A 24,412-nucleotide genomic window follows, 5' to 3' on the forward strand; every position below is an offset into this window, starting at 1 on the left:
TACTCTGCTGTCCACCGCAGAGGACACAGATGCGTAGGAGGTTATGCCCTCAAAATCACTGATGAGCACGCTTTAAATGAGGATTTTAATGTGAATACACAGGTTCACACACAGATCCTGACTGATAACATCTGATACATCCTACTTATTTATTATTTTAATGCCAAAAGTTGCATTTTGTAGCTTTACAATATGTACATGACCTCTACCTTCATCACAATGCTTTCATAACTAGATAAAAATGACATACTAGTGTGTTTATAAATGTCACCAATGTGTGAATGAATGGACATACCCCGCCCCAGAAACACACGCATTTGTTTAAGATTGCTTCCATGCTTTTAAAATAAAAAAATAAGTGTATTATTTGACATGTGTGGCATCTGTGCAATCTACCATTACTGATATAACAGTCACAGCGAAAACAGGAATTTCTAAAAATACAGCACTGAAACATGTGAGTATTCCTCTTTACACATTTAGATACACCGTGTTTGCTGTGGCTGAGGTTCAGACTCTGCAACAGCTCAGACTGACTGAGTTTGTGAGATATAAATAAAATGGGCACGAGTATTTCTCATCAGTGACCTTTCATGTGTCAGCTTACAGCTGAATTTAGACTAACCAAACTTGACCCATGGCAAGAAGGTCAGGCAATTTTAGACTAATGGCATGACTACTAGCTAGACACTTCATAGATGCAAATAAATTTAGCTGATTGAGGGATAGAGGGAACAAAAACAAACTTCTCATCTGAGCTCAATGAGAAAAGCCAGTTATTTTCAGCTGAATATGTCTTCCACACAGCTGCAGTCACACTACTACAACTCTGAATAATAATGAAACTAGTATCTGATAAATAGCAACCAGGTAGATACAGGTTACTACTGGTGACCTTGTGACTTTGTGATCCAAAGGTGTTACAATTGTATAGATGGGGAAACAATCTAATGCAAAGGATATGTGACACAATGAGAAGTAGTGTCATATAATGAGAGGACAGCAACCCCCAAGGAAAAAAAACACATTACCCACATACCATTCCACTGAACACTGACTTTTTTGGTGTTATGTAGTGATTGTGATGCATTTGCATTGTGTTTGGATGATGTATGATGTGTTGTTTCCCTTTTCCCCTCTCTATCCTTAAAGGGACAGTACTGTCATTTTGAAAAAATGTGATATTATTTCTCTTCTCCCTCCAGCTGTTGTGTAGGACAGTAGTGGTGCTATCTTTCTCTAATTGTTACTGAGTGCTGGATACTGGATGGATGCTCCAAATGCTAACTGTTAGCCTCCTGCCATTGAGGTGCACCTCCCCCCAGCTAACAGTCTTAAATTAACCACGTTAACGATGACCTGTACACCTGACCTCACACCTAATTTTAATTTATGAACTAGGTTAGAGGAGGTTGCCACCCAGCATTCAGACTTCTGACAAAGACAAAATGTCGAAATACATTTAGTACGTAAAGACGTTTCTGTCCTCTCATTATTTGAGACTGCTTCCTCATATTTGGAATTTTTGGCCAAGAACTCCTGTCCTACAGGAAGCTGATTTGGTACAGCACTTTGCATAAATCAAGTTGGAAAATACACTTTAACTAACTCTCTAATGCAGCCACAAGTGCCACAGCTCTGCCATAAATTCTACCCTTTAATAAAGTTTATAATGTTCCGTTTTTGTTGACATTGTGGAGATTTAATTCCGTATTTATTATTGAGGTTGTAGTTTGCAGAGGTCTTGTACTGCACTACATTATATTGAGAGGTGTTTCTAATTTTTTGTCCTCCCTGTTTATATACAAGAGGTGGACAGAATATTGGAAACAGCTCTCAATAAAATGCAGTCCAGTCCAACAGCAGCACTAACTATAAGCTCAATGCCAAACATAGAAGTGAATGAACACCTCTGTTACTGTGACAAAAAAAAAAAAAAAAAAAAAAAAAGCTGAGTATTATAGGCAGCAGGAAAGTTGATGCCAAACTTGATGCCAAAACAGTTGGATTGGATTGGATTAGATTGTACAGGTGTTTGGAATACAACTTTCAGAACTCCATGATACTCCATAAATTCCAGGAGTAGAGCACAGACTGACAAAATAACAAAATCAATATTCTAGTAAAGTAATGCAATACTTGTGTCTTCAAAGGTTAGTTCACAAAAGTGAATGAACTAACCTTGAAAATAAATAAAAGCAAAGCTTGTGCTCCGTGTCTTTATTGAAACAATATCAAAGGTAAAATGTACAAAAGTAAAAAGGCATGATTAATATCAATACTTCGTTTCTGGTACAGGCATAGCATCGTTTGAAGTTGCAATCAAATGAAAACAACTTCACAACCTTCAAAGTCAGTAAGAATAAGTCTTGTTGTAAACCCCTTTTGTTTCCTGCCTAGACATCTTTCAACAAGAAACATGTTGACACCACATTGATTTTTTGTTTCCTTGTGACTTCAGATCATGCCACCTTGCCTTTCCTTAGCTTGAATGAGAAAACATGCTATTGAGAAACACAGGCCTGTGTGACACAGTGGAAGCCATCGAGAGTTTTAAATAAGTAGCTGCAATAATAAGCTGGCTTTCTGATCAGCCTGAACTTGGGTTGACAAAGTGATGATATTGTGTGAGAAGGCTTGGAACTCATCAATGTTTGTTTCAGTGGCTAAACCAATTGGAAAACAACAACATGAGCGTGGGCAATAAAGCCCGTCTCCATTTATGTCATTACAAGATGTGTCAGGGCATCTGAGAGAGAGAGACACTGCTGTGGCGGCCTGGGTTTAGCCAGACAATAAATCAGCAATATTAAAGGGCCACTGGGCACTTAACACTTTTACAATGGAACAGCATTTTGTTAGGAGGCCCATTCGCCTGACATTTGTTTAGCATCACAAAATGACAGTGATGTTTTCGAGAAAAATTGATTGGGCCAATTGGACTAGTCCACTCTGATTAGAGTTGTCGAAGACAAACAGAGTGTAGATAGGCTGCTGGCGATCTGCTTCGTACTGACAATGTCTTCCTACACTAAGTCCAAAATCAATCCCTAATTGAACGCTCCAACAACAATCTATACTGTCTCTAAACCCAAGTGACCACCAAACTGTATCATTACTTCATGAACCAGGTCTGGTTTCCAGGAGCTGTCTTAGCACTCGGTGTATTATGAAGACCATGGTAAGATGTGTTTGCTTTCTCAGATGTTTCGCACAACCACCGCAGATACAGGCATGCATCCCATTATATCACCTGACACATCTATTTGGCATTGCATAAATTTGCTTTTTGAAACCAATTGTCCTTTTCACCAGTCTGTTATCTTGACCCATCTGTTCCTGCATTAGAGTTTTTCTGTTGTTTGGGAATATTTTCAGAAGAATTCACTGACTGTAATGAAAATAAACACTGGATAGCAGCAGAGGAAATGGGAGAGTTAAACAAAGCAGCCAACAATTATAAGAGTACAATGTATCCAGTTGAAACATGGATACATGACTTGAAAGTATAAACAATATACACTCCTTCCTTTCCTGCCGCCTATAATGCTCAGCTTTTCTTGTTGTCACAGTAACAGAGGTGTTCATTCACTTCTATGTTTGGCAGTGAGCTTATAGTTAGTGCTGCTGTTGGACTGGACTGCTTTTGACTGACAGCTGTTTCCACTATTCTGTCCCCCTCATGTATATTAAACAGGGAGGACAAAAAATTAGAAACACCTCTCAATATAATGTAGTCCAGTACAAGACCTCTGCAAACTACAACCTCAATAAAAAACACAGATTTAAACTGACACATTCTCCTCAACGTCAACAAAAACTGAACATTATAAACTTTGTTAAAAGGTAAAATTTATAGCAGAGCTGCTGCATTGAACTGCATTAGACTGGACAGGTGGAGCTGAGAAAGTGGACCCTGAGTGCATATGAAATACAGCAGGGATCAAAATAAGAGCAGTGGACTGTGAAAAAGAAAAAATATGGATGAAATTAAAATATATATATCAAAATGTATATCATGAATGAATGAATGAATGAATGATTTTTATTTCGAACCTGTCTAAAAGAAAAAGAAAGAAGACTATATCATATGTAACTAATGAGGAAATGAGTACCAAGAAAAAGAATATGTGCATTTACTGCAAATGTGCTGCATGTGCATCGTACTCACAGATCTGCACAAGGCCAGGCATGTGTACAGAAAATGTGGGAACTCTTTTCACCTTATTAAATGTATTCAGTTTACAGACGCAGATAAACTTCTGCATGTAGAGGAGATGCAAATGGAAGCAGCATCTTGTACTGAAAATGTCTTGAAAATATCATCTGTAACAAGTTACACCAACAAAATCCACTCTCATCTAAAGTTAGTGATAATCCTTCGAGCTCCCTGATTTCTAATTTTGTCATGTAGCTCTAAGCGTTGCTGTGGTGTTTCTGCACAGCACTTCCTGCACTTCACCTGTCAATCAAACAGTGTGGGCGGGACTGTGATGTCTTTTGCCTTGGAATTTGGTTGATGACATTTCTGTAGCTGCTCTTTTCATTGGCTGTTCGTGGTGGCTATCACTGCTCATGTTAACTACCAAGCTCTTCCTCTGTTTACTCCAAACAAACTGGAATCATAAAACATATCACTAATCTCCTTTCCATCAACCCGCTCACTTGCAGACAAAACATTTGGGCATCAAACACATTTGCAGACTAAAAACAGGACATAGGTTTTAATGGCGTGACCAGCTGGACCTCTGACCTCAGGCAGAGCTGCTGTCATGGCAGATGGTGGTAACATCAACAGGTGGTCTCATATATGCAAAGAATGGCACGGTGATGTTAGATGGGAAACAGCAGCGCAATGCAACTATAATTATAACTGCGTCGATAGATTCTGTCTATCTTTACGAAAGCAGGCATGGCCGTGGAGCTAGCAAACAAAGTGGTTGCCCATAGCAATGGTCACAACGATAACAATGTGGCAGTTTTATTCACTTAAACAGATGTAATGGAAAACAGACCATAATTTGACTTTTTTTTTTTTTTTATAGCATTTGAGTATTTGCTTATAATTGACAATCACCAATAAATGTTTTATGTACTTTCTGCATGGGAGAGATTAACTGACATGCTGGATGTGCATCCCCTGCCCTACTTGCCTCTGATTGGCTAGTAATCAATCAGTAGGGGCACGTCTTCCTGTGACATGCATGTCTACTATGTCAATTTAGTCTCTCCCCTTTCTGTACGTCGGAGGATTTTTTTCAAGTAAAACCAGCGACACACCCATTTATGAGGCAAAACACAAATTACCAATGTAAATTAGCGGGTGATTTACCAAGTCTGATACTGTAAATAAGCACAACCACAGCTGAGATCATTTGAATGCGCTGTGAATATACCTGTGGCTGCAAGAGCCATCTGAAAGAGGAAGAGGTGTCTGAAAATGCGTCCTAGGCGTAGCTTTAACCATAAAAAAAAAAAAATACTATCAACTAAAGATGATGCTTAAGTTTGGCAGCTTTTGCTGGTACATCTTAATTTGATCGTTTAGACTAAGTCAAAATACATGAAATACAAACAGAACCTTATGTGTTTTTCTCATACTTCAAGAACAAATAGAGTGACAGACAGCCATAATTCAAAAGGGGAATTAAAAAAAAAAAACCCTGAGTGGCAGGCCTGTAAAACATTGTGTGCAGAGCTTGAAATCCAAAAGAAAAACATGGCATGCGAGTGTTGTGCTCCTAAAAATGGATGTTCATTGTGAATGGCAGTGCCTTTTATTCTCTCATGGGTGGTTAACTTCCTCATATTATGCAAGGCCCTGAACACAGATCTATTTCCCCAATAAAAACCTGCCGAGCACAGAATCCTCACTTTGGGAAAACACACGATGAGTTTACTGGTGGCCCAATAAAACCAGGGAATTCATTTCATTGTGGCGAGGCCTGTGAATGCCAGGATGTTGCCTTGTGCTGTCTTCCCCTCTGGTCTGTTTTCGTATAACCTCAGACTAATGATAAAACAAGGCTGTTGTGCCCCATCACTGTCTGCTATAGAGAACCAAAGTTTCAGCAGGAAACCCTACCAGGGCCAATTACCACTGCAGTTTACCATCTTTGAGTAAAAAGAAAATATGTTTCCACAAGGCACTTTCTTAAGAAAAAATGATCAAGCAACTGTACCTATCCTGAGACTAAATTTAAATTAAAAAAAAAAAAAAAAAAAAGATCATGCCATGGACTCCATGCATTCCAGTCAGGTAAATAACCTTTGTTCCAACGCTCAGCATTTAGGAAACAGGTTTGTATGGAAGTGAATATGTGTCTTTAATAAAGAGAAAACACATTCCTGCACTCACCTCTTTTCTGCATGAAACTGAAAAGGTCATCAAGAAACTCTTTGCGCTTTTCATCATCGTCCAATTCATACAGCTGCAAAGAAAAAGATAAAGACGTCAGTTTACAAGTAAACAAAATTTCTCGCCACAGATAGCGAACACCAACTTTGATAACAATAAAGAAAATGCATGATCGATGGCAGATGGGAAGCCTTTTGAGTCTCCAGAACAATAAGGTGTTCAGGCTTTTGACATGCACCCTGTTTACACTCGGTTTTGACTGCGTGTAAACAGGCTGGGGTGATCTGACCACCGAGTGCGAACCGTTACTGTGAACGCATCAGGGCACGTTAGCGCTTATGCTACAAATGATATGTGGTCAAACGTGCAACAGACCACTTCTGCAACTGGTTTGAATGACAGGATCACAATGCGTCTTTGCAGTTGTGCACACTTGTATTTTGCGCTGTCCACCTGTGATCCAATCACCTGAAACGCATGCTGAAATCAAGTGTGAGCAGGGTCATACTGAAACAAAGAGTTTCTTAGAGGCAATATCTGAGTAACCTTGGGCATTGTAAGTCCATCAGACGGCATCTACTGATCAGGAAAGTAAAGCGCCCAGGCACATCGCTTTCAACACAAAGACATGCGTGCCACACTTGACTTAGAACAATATCAGGAAAATACATTTCTGCCATGGAACATGAATAGCTTTCTCACATCTGGGAGCCCTGTGAGGGTATGTCTTTGTAAGCCATAAACAAACAACCGTCACGCTTCCAAGACTCACCATCTTTAACCCTTTGAGGTGTTAGCCCATTTTTTGCTATTTTGGCGTACACTGGTTCAAATGTGTATCTCATCGCAAAGAGTTCAAGAGAGACAAATAAAGGGACAAAATCAGACTCAGAATGAAAAATACTTTATTGATCCCTGAAGGGAAATTGGGTCTTAAAGAAACTGAAAATACATCTGCAAAATTGTCCAACATAGACAGCATTTTCAATTATTTTTAAGTTGTATAAATGAAAAATAATTCACATTTGACAAGATAATGGTTGTGATCAGATACAATAATAGCCACTAGGTTAAGCAACCACATTTTCTGAAATGTGTATCATAGTATTACCAAATGAGAGATTCATTTATATGGAGGGCATTGCAAACTGATTTAAACCTCCATTAAAAAAAAAAAAAAATGCATACAAGTAAATCCCATAATATCTCACTGAGATTTTTATCTTTTGCTTGTCTTGGACGCGGCTCCTGGTATATTTTAGTAGCCCTAGTTTCCTTATTGGCATATCCATTATGCTCCTCATCCTGCCCTATTCACTGGGGCGGTGACAGAGTCAAAAAGGCTTTTAAATGGGTTTCTCTGGCCAGATACAGCTGATGGAAATATGTTAGTGGCAACGTTCACTTTCAATAAGGGCCAGAGCCACGTTAACAGGCCCACCCGATCAATACTGGAAGACAGAGGGATGACCTTTGGAATCAGTGGGGCCCTGTGGACGAGGCCCCTGAGATAATAACTGATCATTTAGAAGTGTATTAGCTGTCACCAATATTAAAGGACCAATGCAGGTCAGCACTTGGGAGAGAGCCATGGGGGGGGCTTCTGGAGGTTGGGTGGTAGTGGGGGTGGGCTGGTAGCGCTATGAGTACTACACTGCAGGCGGTCCATGGTGAGGGAATATCGAAAGGTAAAGGAACAGCAAGCCGCGGCAAAAATGTTAAGTGCACAAATGCACGGCGGATGACAATGCCACAGAATCGATTGCGAAGCCCACAGAGTGCAAGCATATATGTGGACGTAATGATGAACGTGTGCATGGAAGCAAACACACACATGCAGACACATGTGTTTGAGAGCTGACTTAAAGAATATGAATTAGAATTTCTTTGAAATGAACTTCTTCTTCTTCGTTAATATACCGCAAACCCTTCACCCTTAAAATGTTGACAGCTGAATTAATGTTATAGTCTTTATAGCTTTTAATTGTGACATGTTTAAAATATGCCTGTTCTACCAGAATTGGTTGTTTAAAAAGGGTCTAGAAATTCTTCTAGACATTGTGGAGAAAAGTGCAAATTTAATTTAATTTAATTTAATGTAATATAATTTAATTCTATGTTTATTATTGAGGTTGTAGTTTGCAGAGGTCTTGTACTGGACTACATTATACTGAGAGGTGTTTCTATTTTTTTGTCCTCCCTATTTATATACATGAGGGGGGGACAGAATATTGGAAACAGCTGGCATTGAGCTCTACTATGAGCTCGATGCCAAATATAGAAGTGAATGAACACCTCTATTACTGTGGCAAAAAGAAAACCTGATCATTATAGGTATCATAAAAGTAAACATCATGCCAGAACAATTGTATCAGGTTGTGCAGGTGTCCCTAATCAAGTGGCCAGTGAGTTTGGAATCTGTAGGCCAAGGACAAGATTTTGGTGTCCGTTTCATGAGATAATTCACCGAAACCAAATATGAGCCTATCAGGACCAAGTGGGTCCCATTCCAAGTTTCCATTCTATTTTTTGTGTATTCCTGGCACACCAAACACATTGGGATACCTGGCCAGAGAAATTCCATTCACAAGTCGTGCATCCTAGGAGATGAAAACTAGACAGGAGGTGGTGGAGGTGCCATGTTATGCTGTTCATGCTGCTAAGCTGTGCTACACAATTTACACAATTCTCCACAATGTCATTAAAAACTGAACATTATTACAGAAGATGTTATTCTACTGTTGCACTCCAGAGTGTCTCATGGAGTAGGAAAAATTGTTACAAACTTACACTAGAGAATCTCTAGACCCCTTTAAAACACCCAATTCTGATAGAACAGGTACATTTTAAATATGTCATCTACAACAGCTCTGCCATGAATTCTACCTTTCTTAACAGTAGAATTTATGGCAGAGCTGTTGCATTGACCTGCATTAGGCTGTGCAGGTGGGTCTGATAAAGTGGACACTGAGTGTACATGTGTAAATTATTAATATGGGTCTACCAGTAGGAATTTCTAAATAGATCTACTAACATGAATCTACCAGCATGGGTGTATTAGTATGAATCTACAAAATGGATCCACTGGCATATGTCTACAAGCATGGATCTACCAATCTGTTATTCTGAATCTACTGCCATGGCTCTATTATCTGTACCACAGATATAAGTAGATATAAGTTAAATTTTAGCAAGATAATAGCTCTTCAACTAGGATGTTTTAATACTTTTTGTTAAAGTATCTAGAATAAGATGAATAAAGAGGCATGCATCATTCCATCATGTTACCTTATATCAAGGCACCTGCACAAGCCATCAAATCTCTCACGAAGCAAGCAGTAGAGTAAAAGCGTCACTAACAACAAAACAGTTATAACGTTTCCTTGCCAATTCAAATCAATCATGCACCTGTCAAGTGTACGCACATGCAAAGATAAAATCATAATGATTGATGCATCCCAGAAGCTTAGGAAGCTTGTCCTTTTGTCCAGTTCATGTGATGGATGTGACAGAGCCTAATTAAATATCTATTGTAGAACTGATCAATAGGTTGTCTATGAGAAACTCTAAATTGATGAGACATTTTTTAATCAGAATACACACGTGTTAGCATGCTTATTATGATAACACTAATAATTATTGTTGTTGATAATAATTATCCCGGGTTACGAAGGTATGTTTTAGTTTTTTATGCTGTTACACAGGCTTGTGCAGTCTTCAAAACACTGAATACTCAGTTTTTAATTTTGAGAGTTGCATTTGAAGATAATTTATATCTAAATATGGACAACAAAAATATAATTAATAGCCCTCAAAATTCTGTATCAGCTGCACCCTCATTTTTGCAGGCTATTCCAAATAAACCTAATCATCAATAATTTCAGAATTATTGAGGTCAGTTTAAGAAAATGATAAGTCCAACGAGTGTTTTATTACTCTATAATTGATTTCAACTGCTTACACTGAAAGACTGTATATATAGATTGTATATATTTTATACAGTCTATAACACACACACACACACACAGAGACACAGACACACACACCCATGGCATTAGAGCGACTTAATGTTTAATAAATCCATTAAGTAATGTTAGCCATGTTGTTTTTATCTCAGTAGGGGGAGCTATTTACATTAATTTCATTTTATCCACAATCGTCTTGGTGATATGACTGATTTTCCATTCATAACATTTTCTCAAAACTCATTGCTGTTTCCATTTCAGCCCTCAAGTGCCCACATCCTAGTTAAAGTTTGCAGTAACCACAGAGTTTCCCCGCTCGGCTCTGTCAGATTGTTGTTCTCCTTTGCAGCCTGCTGAAATGAAAAGAGACGAGAATTGGGAGGGAGAAAAAGTGACCGGGCAGCATTCCTGTCCATCGGAACACCTCTCGACACCCCATTTGTTTTGCTTTTTTCCCTCTCTGTGTCAAAAGTAATTGAGAGGGAAGGCAAGCCGAGGCCTGCAAGGACACTGGGTTCAGTTGAACCTGGAGGCTCTCGGGTTGACCGGCTGCCATTCAGCGCAGTCAGCTGAGGGGAGCCCGTCCACTCTGAACTTGGAAATGCTTTCCCCTGCAACCATTTGTGGAGCAAAAATGGGGATGTGTGACGCTATGAAACGGCTCTGGAGTTATTTAAAGGCCTTTATGCATTTTGACTTCTGTTTATTTTTTCTGCATTTTCGCAGTTTGACGGTGAAGATAAACAGGAAATCTGGATCAGAAAGAAAACTTGTGACAAAGATCCCAGACCAAGCTGTGACATCTCGAATGTCCAAATGAATAAATCAAAAATGCCTTCTCCTCTGCCTGACCTCCTATAAGTGAATCTGAAACGTCTGAATTCTCTGAATTGTTTCAATGGGGAAAACTTTGGATTTCTCATCATATGATGCTGCAGCCTCAGTTTCCAGTGTTTCCCCCAGTCTGTTATGGGCCAGGCAGCCGACAACATGCTTCTTCACCACCTACCTGGCTCATGCATTGGAAAAATTGTTTAAAGAATGGTCTGTTAGATACTAAGTTGAACTAAAGCCGGTTCTATCTCGCTGCACAGAAACAGTAACAGCAGCTGATCCATTATAGTCCAGTTCAATAGTACATGTCATCGTACACATGCATCATGGCGACTATCGAGAAAAGAAAAGCAGATGCAGAATGTTGCACTTTCCAAGAGAACAAACATGTGATCATTTTTGTGTTGAAGTAAAAGCCAGTGTGCCAGGGCTGGTTTGTGGGAGAGCACTTGGAGTGATGAAAAAGGCCAATCTTGAGCGCCATGACAGCTCTCAAAAGGCTATCCTGGATGAGCTGCAAGGACAAAGGTGCTTGGATAAAGTTACTGCTCTTTGGCGGAGTTTGGGTTCCCAGCAGCGTTCTGACAGAGACAACGTTACGCAGGCTGGTTTTGTGGCGAGCGAGCTTAATGGCTACGAAGCTGAAACCTCATTCAGAAACGAAACAAAAGGAACTGAACGTGTTTGCTGCATCGTTTAATGTGGAGCCAGCTATAGACTTTATGTATGTCCTGAACTAAACTGAAATTTGCACCTTTATTTGGGACAGCCTGCCATTGTGAGCAGTTGTTTTCAATGCTGACTCTTATAAAGACTCAGTTCCACTCAAGACTGACTGGCCCACACCTGGAGAACAGACGCCATCACACGCATGTCAATTTAACAATTCAATTCTTATTACTGATATTAAAATATTAATAAAATTATTGTGATACATTTTAAATGAGTAATTTTGTATGTTGGATGTTTCGAAAATTGCAATGGCCCTTGATAGGAAAAAGGTTCCCCATATCTGCTTTACGGGTTAAAGTCAAGACAACCACAATATTCTGATAATGTTTTATTGTTACTTGTGATTGCAATATGCCACTGAAAATATAATGTAGCTAACGTTCCATCAGAGAAATGTATCTAACACTACTTCATAGGACGGTAACTAATGTTACTTAACAATACTTCAGCAAAAGGCTGAAAATGTGACTTAAGAATAAAGGCAGCTAAAGTTACTTCAGAAACTAGTGAACCCCTGAAACTAAATGAAAATATTAAATATTCAAACTGATGTGGGCAGCATCAGCCTGGATGTTGTGAGGCTAAATGATGTCATCCAAAAAGAGAGAAAAAGAGAGAGACTTTTTATCCCGGTGATCCCAGCTGTTCAAAACAGGCCTGAAGGACTGAACAGAGCACATATGCTTGTGTGTGTGTGTGTGTGTGTGTGCGCGCGCGCGCGTTTTGTGTGTGAGAGTCAATTGGGCAACAATGCTACTGCTGTCTGGTCATGCTGGCAACGTTCCAGTTGGCTTAGTGCCAATCCCATCATGCTGCTAGTGCTTTCCTCCTTCACACACACACTTCACGCACACACACTGCACTGACATAATGAGATGTGTAAACTAATATGAAGAGGCGATGTGTGTCTCCACTGGATTAAGTGGCAACCAGCTGACCACATATTGGCGGCACTAAGTGTTATTTTACTGGGAGCGGCTGTGAAGGTAGACACTGTAGGTTTCATGCACATACACACACACACACACACACACACTATTAGCTTACATGCTACAGTGAACGAGGGGGGAGGACACACGAATCAGAGAGCCATGCATAAAAAATGTCAGGTAAAACAAAGTAAATACAGGTTAATCTTGACAGCAATCAGATCATGTTCCAAACTTTTACCACTTCCTGTTCAGAGCTCGGCTACATGATCCCAGTAAATTGGTGATCCGAGTCACATAAAAGACAGAGGCAGAAAAGCAGCAGTAGATTTAGAGCTGTAAGATATACTGGCCTAAACGCTGATCTCTCCCCCTTATTCTGTGCCATGAATCATTTGTGGAAAGAGGCAACAGAAGCCTAATCCTGATGTCTGCCTTCCATCTTGTAAATCCTCACTTGATATAAAAGAGCCATCAACACAGAGTGAACTCAGACCACCTTCAAATTGCCTTCAAAGACTTTTTCACATGATGCTGGTCAAACCTGGGCCTCTAGGTTTCCAGTCTGCCACCACTTTGTCTCATTTTGTATGCCTTGCATAGAAGGCTTTTTGAAAAATGCTTGAATAAAGGCTATGCTGAATAGATAATACTGTGTTCTGTTAAAGGGGTTAAACGCGTCCACTGGCATCATTTTGGTGTTGATCTAAGATGATGCTACGTGATGAATTTTATTTTGTGGAATAAAACCATATAGCTCAGGGGGAGGCAACCATGTGCCATGGAGAGCCAAGAGGCTGCAGGTCTTCACTCCAACCAAAAACTCCACCTACCCCTGGTACAGCTGGTGAGGCTGTGTAGCACCGACTGTTTTTGGTTTATCTTGCAAATCCCAATCATATTTTCGATATGGATTTTGGATTACACACCAGTTGGAGGATGCTAGATGCTTTTCCTCTCGTTAACTGAGTAGAGTGCACTGTCTACTCCTTTAAAAATGTGTCTGATGTGGGAGAACTGATCACCCCTAATGTTAGCCGTCTCTTTTTCAGATGAGGACAGACTTGCTATGAACATTTCTGTGTTGGCTAAATTTCATATCCTGTTGAAACACTATATAAATTTCAAAATGACATGCATATCAGTTGGAAAAAAAAATATATTTTCTGAAAAACGTTTTCTCCAGATGTGTGGTATCTGTTATTCAATACATATAAGTGATCTTGGCAGCATGTCTTCTTTGATAGACAGTCACCCAACATTTGATATGGAAAGGGTGTGTGCATGGTGCGTATTAGTGACCTCACTGTGTTAAGCGAGTAGAGGAGCCGTCCTCATTTGAAGACATAAATAATGCATTTGGAGCATTTCTGCTGTCTCATTAGCTTATTGAGACTTGTCATTTACCATAGACCAAAACGACTGCTGTAACCATGAAGGGCTGTAAATGCACACCGGGAGCCCAGTGAATGTGTCTGCTTTTCAACTGATCTTTTCTCTCCCCTCAGATAACATCTGGTCCTGCAAAACTTCTATTACCCCATATTTTAGATACAGAGGACTGGTGTGAGTCAAATTCCTGTCAGACAGTAAGTTCCACTTTTGTCTGATTTATTCTGCTTAAAGACCCCACCCCCTAACAAAACGGAGGCCCACCATGAAGTAATTTGAGGATTTCTCTGAAAAAAATCTACATCCAACCTTGTTGTGCCCAGCCAAGGGTAAAACACAGTCATTTTTTTCTGAAACACAGGATGGAAAATTCATTATATGAATTTAGTAGCACAACATGGGGCAGTTTTCTCTGTTTGTTTTCCTTTAATAGGTCATAATTTATGGCTTTGTCTTCATCCATTTTTGATTAAAAAAAAAAGCTTGAAAATTCTGTGATACAAGAGTAAAGTCTGATTTAAATTAACCCAGAAAAGACATGCAACATTTGGAAGTTGTTCTTGTGTTATATTAGCAGCCTGATATATAGGCCTAAACAAGAAGGAAGTTATAATACTGCTAATTCTATTCAGCCAGGTGGCCAAATCTGCCAGTCAAACAGGGCATTGAAAGAGGCTTACTTGTCAAGGAAAAGAATGGAAAAAGAAGAGGATCATTGTCAATGTACTCCAACTCCTTTTGTGTGTCCTGGTCAGACAACAGGCCAGGCAGATAGTCACCTAATCAGCTAACCTCATTCTGTCTAGACATAGTTTATGATGGGTGCAGAGTTTCCCCTACAAGGTGATCTAAGGGTTGATCCTGGTTGGTTACACAAGGCTGTCAAAGTGACTCGCTGGACAGTATTTTCACGCTTGCCAGAAGGGCCAGCATGTCCATGTGCTGGTGTATCAAGGAGCCTGAAGCGTTTTCATTAGGCCCTTGTTGCACTGCCATGTCTGAAAGGCCTGTGATAGTGACCACCAGAGACTAGCAATGGACCCTACAGCTTACAGCTTGTTTTCCATTGCAGTTACATGGGAAGACTGACTTTTCCATTTCATATTTTCTCATACAATTCAAATTTCATATGCAAACATGTGGCTAGCAATTAGATTTATTTCCAAATCCATACTTTCCTGATAAGGTAAGTTGTGTCATTTTACAATATAAGGTGTTGCTTGTTGGACTTCTCAAGTTGCTGCAAGTGGGCTTGATAGCTAAGTGATTTTCTGATCACAGGAGGAGGGTCGAAAGCACTAACTACATTTGTGAACACACAAAGCCACTCCTCTCCCCTGTGGATTACTTATAGAAACCAAAACCGAAGAAAAAAGTGAGTTAATAGAAATGATGGACACATTTTCCCTTCACAAGGTTCCTGTTGGATTTCTAAGATTATTTTGTCTCTGAGCTTCACGTAATATTGCCTAACATAGATTTACTCTTTCATTGAGGGTAACACGTAATGCTAGTAAGTAATGCGAGTTAAAGCATTGGTAAAGTGTTCTATTAATGATTGTATAGTTAACTAGGGATTACATGGCAAACAGTATTGTGGATTAGCCGTTCAGGGGAGCACGAAGCAACTACTGAGGTGATTTCACTATCGTGTGGACTCACAGCGCTTACATGACTATTGTCAAAATTAAACTGACCAAACTTCAGTTTTGCTTCAAGTTGTAGCAGTAAATAATTATTGGTAATTTAATTTTATTACATTACATTATTTACTTCTTATATATTGTATATAATTTTTGCCAAGGTGCTCTCTGCTGCAAGTAGTCCAAAGCCAGTTGTACCTGTTTGTCCTATGAATAACTTGCTGCCACTGTGGCTGCAAAGGTCTTATTCTTCACTTGTACTGATTGCTGCAATAACTTTCTACCTTAAACCACTGTAATCTGCAATTCTCCAGATCTTTTTCCTTTTCCATCACTAGGTTTTGATTAAGGCACTAATACTTCTCATTAGAGCACCATTCCCTTTGTAGTGACCAACATTTCAGTTTTTTTTTTTTTTTCATTTCATATGAACATATAAGTCACACTGTAACATAATGTGCAATGTCGGCAGTTTACTGTTGATCAGACTGACATGCTTAACCCCATCTTGTCCCCCCTTCAACCTCTGCTGTCTAGAAGAAATGCTTAAAATCAAATCAATGTCCAAAATGTCACCGCGTGAGTATGCATGTGCTGTAATAGCCATTATGTTCATAGTAGTGTGTGAGTAGATGAATGTGTACGAGTCAATGTGGAACAGCTGCAGCTACAGAGGTCAAGGTAAAAGAGCCGACATGGCCACTGCCCCTTCTGTGTTGTAACACAATGACCAGCCCCATTATAACCAGCTTTCAAATGCCCCAGACCAGACTGGCTGCCTTCATCTAGACCACTTCAAAGGCCAACATGGCCTCAGGCTAGAAAGACAGATACAACGCACAGTAAATCATTTCACTCACCAAATTACCATTTTGTACCTTCACTGCCTTTTTATCCTTCTGATGTGTTTTTGTGTCAGTTATATTTAAAATGCAAGAGTGCAAATGTATTTGTTGCAACACATAAGAAAATGCTCACACAATGACTGAGAATCTAGGTTTACAATATGGAACTCCACCTGTTTGCTATTATCCATAATGCAGATATCTACTCGAGATAACTAAGCAAAGGGGTAGACATTTAATCCAAACAGGGAGAACAGGACAATGGCACTTGGCCTTAATTTGATTCGGGAGGCTTTCTCTATTGAATGAGAATGTGAATTTCAAAAGAGCTCAGTAGATCTGGACCGACCACAAATTGCCTCCCCCAAACAATTAATGTGACATGCATGTTTGGTGTGTGTTGATGGATTATAGACAGTCAATAGAGCCTGGTTACACAAAGAGGCCGGCATAGTATTTGTGCTTAGTAATTAAATGGTTCATACATTGCTTTAGAGATCAGTGTGCGGTGGAAAAAAGGTCGAAGGCAAAGTTCACAAGGAGGAAAAAAAAAATAATCATTGCAACATATAAATTGATGACTGTTTAAAGCAGCTTGACAAGAAAAAAAATATCTTCATATTTCATTGCAGACCATATTTAGATGCCAACATGTTTTTTTTTTTTGTTTGTTTTGTTTTAAAGTACCTTAGTTTACAGCACAGTAAATGCCTGATATGTAATATGTAATTATGTGATAAGGAGAAGTAACTGGTGGTAATTATTTTCAATAGTCCAAAACACACTCAGCCCACACTTAGATCTTTTAATAGTGGGTGCTGAGCCCTCGAAACAGATAAGTATTCAGGACAGCACTCCTACTATTATTGCAATTACAATACTATAAAATACTAATAGCTGTGGCTTTTTACATTGGCCTAATCCGGTTTGTTCACGTTTGTTTATGTGCTAAAAGTGTTATTTTGGAGGCCATTTTGCTGTGCTATGGAAGTGTATGGAGACATAGATTTACAGTCCAGGGGAGCATGGAGCAGCTAATGAGGAGATTTCACCACCATGCAGACTCACATAACATCCAGGTAACTATGTAACCCAAAGTTCAGTTCTGCTTTAAATGAGACTGAACCATTTATCACACCAATCATGCAAAGCCTTTTGTCCATCCCTTTTTATCATATAAATTAATGGATAGGGTCAACATTTTTCAATGCAGCCCATGTTAAAATCGTGATACATAGTAACACCATTATAGCATTATGTCCTTTTATAAAATGTCCTATAGAGCATAATGCAGCTTTGCTATAAAATTGGGTTGTCTAGCTCCCTGGACATGACATGAGTCCACATGGAAACAAGACGACCAAATAACAATTTTTTACTTGTTATTTGGAAAGTAGACAAATAGTAGACAAATTCACAAATAATCATAACTACATGAAAAAATGGGTACCAGGGCTTGTTGTTTGCTATATTAGCATAATCCACTTTGTTCACTTTTGTTTTTTGTTTTTTTTTGTGTGTGTGTGTATTGTGGATTAGCAGCCCAGGGGATCACAAAGCAACTAATGAGGATATTTTAGCACCATGTGGACTCATATCACATCCAGGGAACTATATAACTTAACACTCAATCCCAAAGTTCAACTCTGTTTTAACAACTTTTTCCCCACTTCTTTACAGCATAAAAAGCATTTTACGCATATGTAAATTTATTTTCAAATTCTTATTCAGTATATCTAAGCACCGACAGTGCCTGCAATGACAATGAGAAACCAGTGGCTGTCATGCACCAGTTACAGTTTAGACTAGTAGCTCAGCAGTTGTTTTGTCATGCAACACAAGAAGTCGCTCGGCTAACCTTTTGGAGATCATCCCATGAGCTTTCACCAGCAAAGCAAACATTATCACCACTGAGCCATTTTTAATGGGAAAGGCTTTAAAGAGGAAGTCAGACATTTTGCCATTTCTTCCTAAAGGTGACTGAAAATGAGGCTTGACATGGAGCCACGTTGTTCATGTAAGCGCCTTTCGTGCAGAACTAGAGAGTGTCCAAGGCCTAAATATAATTGTTCTGCAATGCGCTGGACTGGATATTGCACAGACTTTCCTATTTCAGTGAATGATTTCTTGTGGGTATCAAGGTCTGCACAGTCAGGTTTTTGTCAAGTCTTATTTAATGAGACCAATGCATTTGAAACGATTTCATTGCATTAAATTGAATATGGACTTGGCAGGAAAATATAGGAAGATAAAATTAAGATACTAAAATAACAACTGGGATTGATCTACCACATTTACATCATAATACAGCAGACAGGCTCAGTGTGCTAAGCTCCATTTAGGCAAACTTATCAGTCAATGAATAAAATATGAAATATGAAAAATGATTAAAAGAAACACATAGCCAGCCCACCCACACAGACACACACTCACACTCAACTGCTGAACAAAGCAGCAGGATATGCAAGAAATTTCAACTTTACAAGAGCTTACAAAACTAAATCTACAAACCAACTGTGATATTTTTCATGCAAAGCCCTTTTCCTTTTACTGGTCTGTCCCACAGTAACTGCATGTTTATCCTTCAGCTTTCAAGGCTGCGGTTGTGATTATCCCCACATGAAAAACAGAATGCCATGCATTGTCATTAAAAATAGATTTAACAGTCAAAGTCCAAAACAGGTGTGCTATTTCCATGAACTCATATATATATATTTTTTTTTTTACAATAAATCCCTCACCATCAACACCCTCCCTCTCTTTTCCACAGTTCACAGTTCAGTGCCTCTTTACTGAGCCAATGTAATCTTTCATAATAAAATGCTCTTTTTTGCTTTTTTTTTTTTTTTTTTTTTTTACTGTTTCCAATTACTGTTTCCTTTGATCATCAGCAAATTCACTTGATTTCTTTCAAAAAGGGTTAGAAAAAAAGGTTACCTGCAATTTAGTAAAAAATTACCCTAACAGGGAAAAAAGTAAACAGTTAGCAAAAAATAACAAAATTATTTGAAATATAAGATTTCTTTGAAACCTGAATAAATTCACGATTTCTTCCAAAAACATGACCTAATGATAAAGACCTAATGATAAAATTATCTGACCTGAAAATAAGCAAGAAACCATTAAAAAAAATAAAATTACAAAAAATGACATATATGAAAATGAAAATTAGCCAATAAAATAAAATAAAATAAATAAATAATATATAATATATTAATCATTATACTTATATATTTAAAATTAAATACAAGATACACTACCATAAAATTCAAAACCCTTTTAAGAAAAAAGAAATAAAGTGAATTTCTTTATGTGAAAGCTCATCCACGTGCTCCTGGGTTTCGAAGGTTAATACATGGGTCAGTGGGTTTCAACCATGTGCCATGGAGTTTGGACCTGATTTCACTGATTAACACACATTCAAGCAGAGGGGAACCAGTGCAAGCGGCTGCTAGTGGCAGCTCACAATTAAAACTACTACCATGGGCAGCCATGCGGTCCCATTTTATTTTACAATTTACAGGCCAAACTAGAGAGGGGAGATCAACTAAAGAAAGACAATGACTATGAGAGGGTAGGTTGGGGAAAACAAAGTCTACAATGAAGGCCAAATATTTAATACAATGCACCCCTCCCAAAACAACCAGTCGTGGTTGAGGGGCGTCAAAAGAGGACAGAATGTAAATGCACACTCAGCACCAGCACCCAACGTGTACAATACACTGCGTCATAGGATGGGTGCAACCTGCTCCATATTTCAGCTTTCGCTGACACACACAGGTCATACTCAATTTCAATGGCTCTGTGACCTCACACACACACACACACACACACACACACACACACACACACACACACACACACACACACACACCTCTACCGCTTCACCATGCTGGCCCACAACAGTTCTCTGCAGGGCTCTGGTGGCCAGTAACAGGTGTCATTTTGCTTAGATTTTGAGTTTCTGTACTCAGTTCTTTTTTTTTCTGTCTGTTCAGGCATGCTGGCTATAGCTGCTCAGGCCAGTTCCTCTTCTGTTTACTCCAAACAGAGCAGAGGATTTTTTCCCAAGAAAGGGCTATCAGACAGGGGGTGTTAGAAAAGGTTTTATGAACTATCAGTAGAGTCACTGCATTACAACAATGATGTGTCATAACTAGCGGTGCCACAGATCACAAAAGCCCCAGTTTGGATTGTATCATGCCTTTGAGTCACTTATCAGGTTATTTTCAGAACAAACCCCAAACTACTTTTGCTCACTTTCAGTCCCTTTAATTCTTATGGGGAGAAAGTGAAATAATATCATTTATTAATATCATTCATTATCATCTATCTCTTTCAGTGGTAAAGTAGTGACAGCAGTTTTTATAGCTACTCCTCTTTTTTTCAGTACTGGTCTTGTGTTATTACTACCACCGGTTAATCCAGACACTGGCTGAATGTAATTTCCTTGGAGATTAAACAGGATGTGTTAGTGCTGGAAATGGCCTATACTGTGCCCAAGAACAGGAACCCAAACCAGCCTCTATTAAGTCCAGCAGTCCCCATTTCCCCCCCTTTGGTCCAGAATAGCTAACTTGTTGGGCAAAGTGGAATGCAATCGAGACCAGAGCTGTTAATCAGTGTCAGACAAGCAGCCATTAGACATTTGATATTAAAATGCCGCTTCATGCTATGTCAGGCCCCTGCTTAATGTTCTGCTGATAGCCTTGTTTTTCTTTCCTGTGCTCAATTCATTTATTCCCCACCAACAGTTACGGCTCTTAAAAAAGTTAAAGCTAAACAAGGAGCCACTCGAGGCCTAGCTGATGTTAATTCTAACTTATTAGGATTCAAAGGGCACCACTGGTCACATAGTCTGGCCAGTGTCACACTGCTGACATGATATCTCCTCCTCCTACTTGTGCTGTTTTTCCGCTGAACGTCCAAAAGGGAAACTTGTATATTAAATTAAGTGGTAAGAGCTTAGGCAACACTAGAAAATACTTCTGCCATTGATACCAGTTTTTTTTTTTTTTTATGCCATTTCAGGCTGTAAAAATTCCACTACACGTCATTAAACTCAAACTTTGTTTATTTAACATTTTGTGTGGATTTAGGTGGTTATTTTTAAGACTGTTAGCTGGGGGGAAGTCCAGCTCAGTGGCAGAAGGCTAACAGTTATTAGCATTTGGAGTATCCAGCACTCAGAACTGGAGGGTATTTCTTCTTTGAATATGCATTTAATTCACCAACTTCCTTGCGAGCTGTCAAAGTGCCCTCGGCTGCAGCTTGTTGTTGCTTCCTCTTCGACACTCTCCTACTACGTTATATGGTTCATTGATCTGATTCGTTGAAGTTAGCTTGTGATAGACACATGGTTCATCCAATCACCTGCCAAGTATTTTTTATCTACCCTTTTCCAAACAGCTTCCAGTGACCAGATTCATGGTTTTACAAAAAGGTTTTACAAAACTTCTGTGTGTTTGTGCACACCATACTGGTATGCCCAGTTCCATTCTGAGGCCAGTTAATGCCCCTACTGCTGCAACATCTACGTCTGTGACTCCTGCAGAGGCCACTGTAGACATGAGGCCACTTTGTGCTTCTTTTGTGTTTTGCGTTTGATTTCCAGTAAGGACAATATGGAGCTGGTCAAAGAGAGATGAGGAGGTTTGTAAATATGTTCTGATGTCCACCTCATCCACAAATTCTACAGACAGCTAGATGTCAGTAAATTCATGGTGAAAAATATCCCCAAACATCGCTTTGGACCATGCCTGTTTGTCCAAGAGTGAACTCTATGTTTCAGATAATGCAAGCAGAACTGATTCTATTTTCATCCATGCGTCATTAGCATGGAATTAATAAAATGTTGACACTGCTGTCCAGTGTTTCAGTGACTGGCTCAATGTGCACACAGACTCTCCAACGCAGAACTATATTCACACAAGTGTAAGCCACTATTAGCTGTGTTTTTTAACTCTCTGTCCACTCTACATCACTGGGCTCCCTCAGGAACACCAGCTCCTACTAATCTGCATCTGTTGGTTTGCTGTGGCTACAGCAGCTGCCTGTGCCATCTCCTCCTTTCCAGCAAGTTTCCCACAGGTGATGCAATACATTTTCAATTGCAATTGCATCTTCAAATGTAATCACTTCAGTAAAACAAACAGGTAACCAACAAAATAATTAGAATGTTTTACTTTGTACTGCAAAACTAGCTGCACGCATGGTTACTGCACGAATAATTGTCATCCAACTTTTTTTTTTTTTTAAAACCTGAGGCGCTAAGAGTGAAGATGACGAAACATGGAGATAAAAGTTATTTGCTTACCTGAGGGGTTGAACAAAGTCCAACAGCCGCAACACAGCAACATGAAACAGAGAGAGAGAGAAAACATTTAGTCAAGTGCTCCAAGCTTCACAGATACCAAAGTGTACGAAGCAAAGACAGTGACTTGATGGTCACTGTTATGTTGGAAACAGTTTAATCATGTACACTCAAATTAAACAGGAGTCATTCTTTAGATAAGGAGACTTCACTTGAATATATGAGAACTTTACAGGCTGGCAGGATTTGGTATTTCATATCTCATCACTTTGCATCTCATCCAACACTTGTGTTCCAGTTACAGTAAGTGAGATTATCCACAGTACCCGTCTGTCACTCTGGTGTTAACATTTACCACGTGTCTATAGTCCATCAGAAACATCATGTGTAAAATGAAGAAGTGGCCTGAAAAATTGCAAGATTGGTCTCTGAAATGCCACATTATGCCTGGATATGGAACTAAAATAACATATTTTGTGGGTGCTGATGACAGTTCAAACTGAATTCTCACAAATCTGCAAACTTACCGTCAAATGAAACACCCACATTAACTACTTGCTATTTGGGGCATTTAACTGTATTAATAAAGACCAAATTGTAATAAGTGAATACCAAATAAGGATGTCATGTCAAAGCTTGAGTTGTGTTGTCTAATTTTACAGATTACAGGTCCACAAATAAAAAGTGTTGGCAACAGTGTTTTCTGAGTAGATAATGAGATATTAACTCTTGCCTGTGGTCTTTTATTTATTTATTTTTAAACAAATAACAAATTTAACTTTCTTTTAACTTTCTTTCTTTTCCTATGTGTTTTTTTAATAAATCTGGTGAAACTGCTCTGTTTGCAAAAGATTAATTTTAAAATCTATTGTCATCTGACCATCTCATCCCTCCTCAGTCTATAATCCTTAGAAATTCAACATAATTTGTCTAATCTTTGACATTTGTCCTCTTGTGGCTTGATAATTAGTCACTATCAACACTACTTCACCATCCAAAAAGCACTAATCAGCCATTAAATGTTGCTCAACTTAATAGTTTTGTAATGGGTCATGTCTGCCTTAGGGCGTCTGCTATCCGCTCACTAGCCTGCGGATACAAAGACAAATCCATCATGCTGTGACTCACTTTTAAAAGACATCTTTATAAACCTGGGCTCAACTTTAAATGAATGCCTCAAATGATTGCAAGGGATTGTGTAACTATGAAGTGTGTTTCTGGAACAATACAGAGACCTTTAGAGTATTCCACTGACTTTCATGTTCCATGATCAATAAACACATCTCAGCTATTGCTTTTGCTCTCGGCTCCCCAATCAAACAGCCAACATCCAATGGCACAGCTGTAATATCACTGTCCAAGAATAAAATCATTATTTCAGCCCTATTCTTTCTATCCACT

The 24,412-nt window shown here is 39.1% G+C and overlaps 1 protein-coding gene across 2 annotated transcripts in view; it reads right to left on the minus strand.

Moving 5' to 3' along the window:
* The window catches only part of arid3c (AT rich interactive domain 3C (BRIGHT-like)), an 80,310-nt gene that overhangs the window by 20,921 nt on the left and 34,977 nt on the right, over positions 1-24,412 (minus strand). For both annotated transcript variants that reach the window (XM_030061191.1, XM_030061190.1), the window contains one exon: positions 6,359-6,431. In XM_030061191.1, coding sequence (XP_029917051.1) covers positions 6,359-6,431 — 73 coding nt within the window. The remainder of the gene's footprint in view (positions 1-6,358; positions 6,432-24,412) is intronic.

Source organism: Myripristis murdjan, chromosome 9, assembly GCF_902150065.1.
Source record: "Myripristis murdjan chromosome 9, fMyrMur1.1, whole genome shotgun sequence".
Lineage (NCBI taxonomy): Eukaryota > Metazoa > Chordata > Actinopteri > Holocentriformes > Holocentridae > Myripristis > Myripristis murdjan.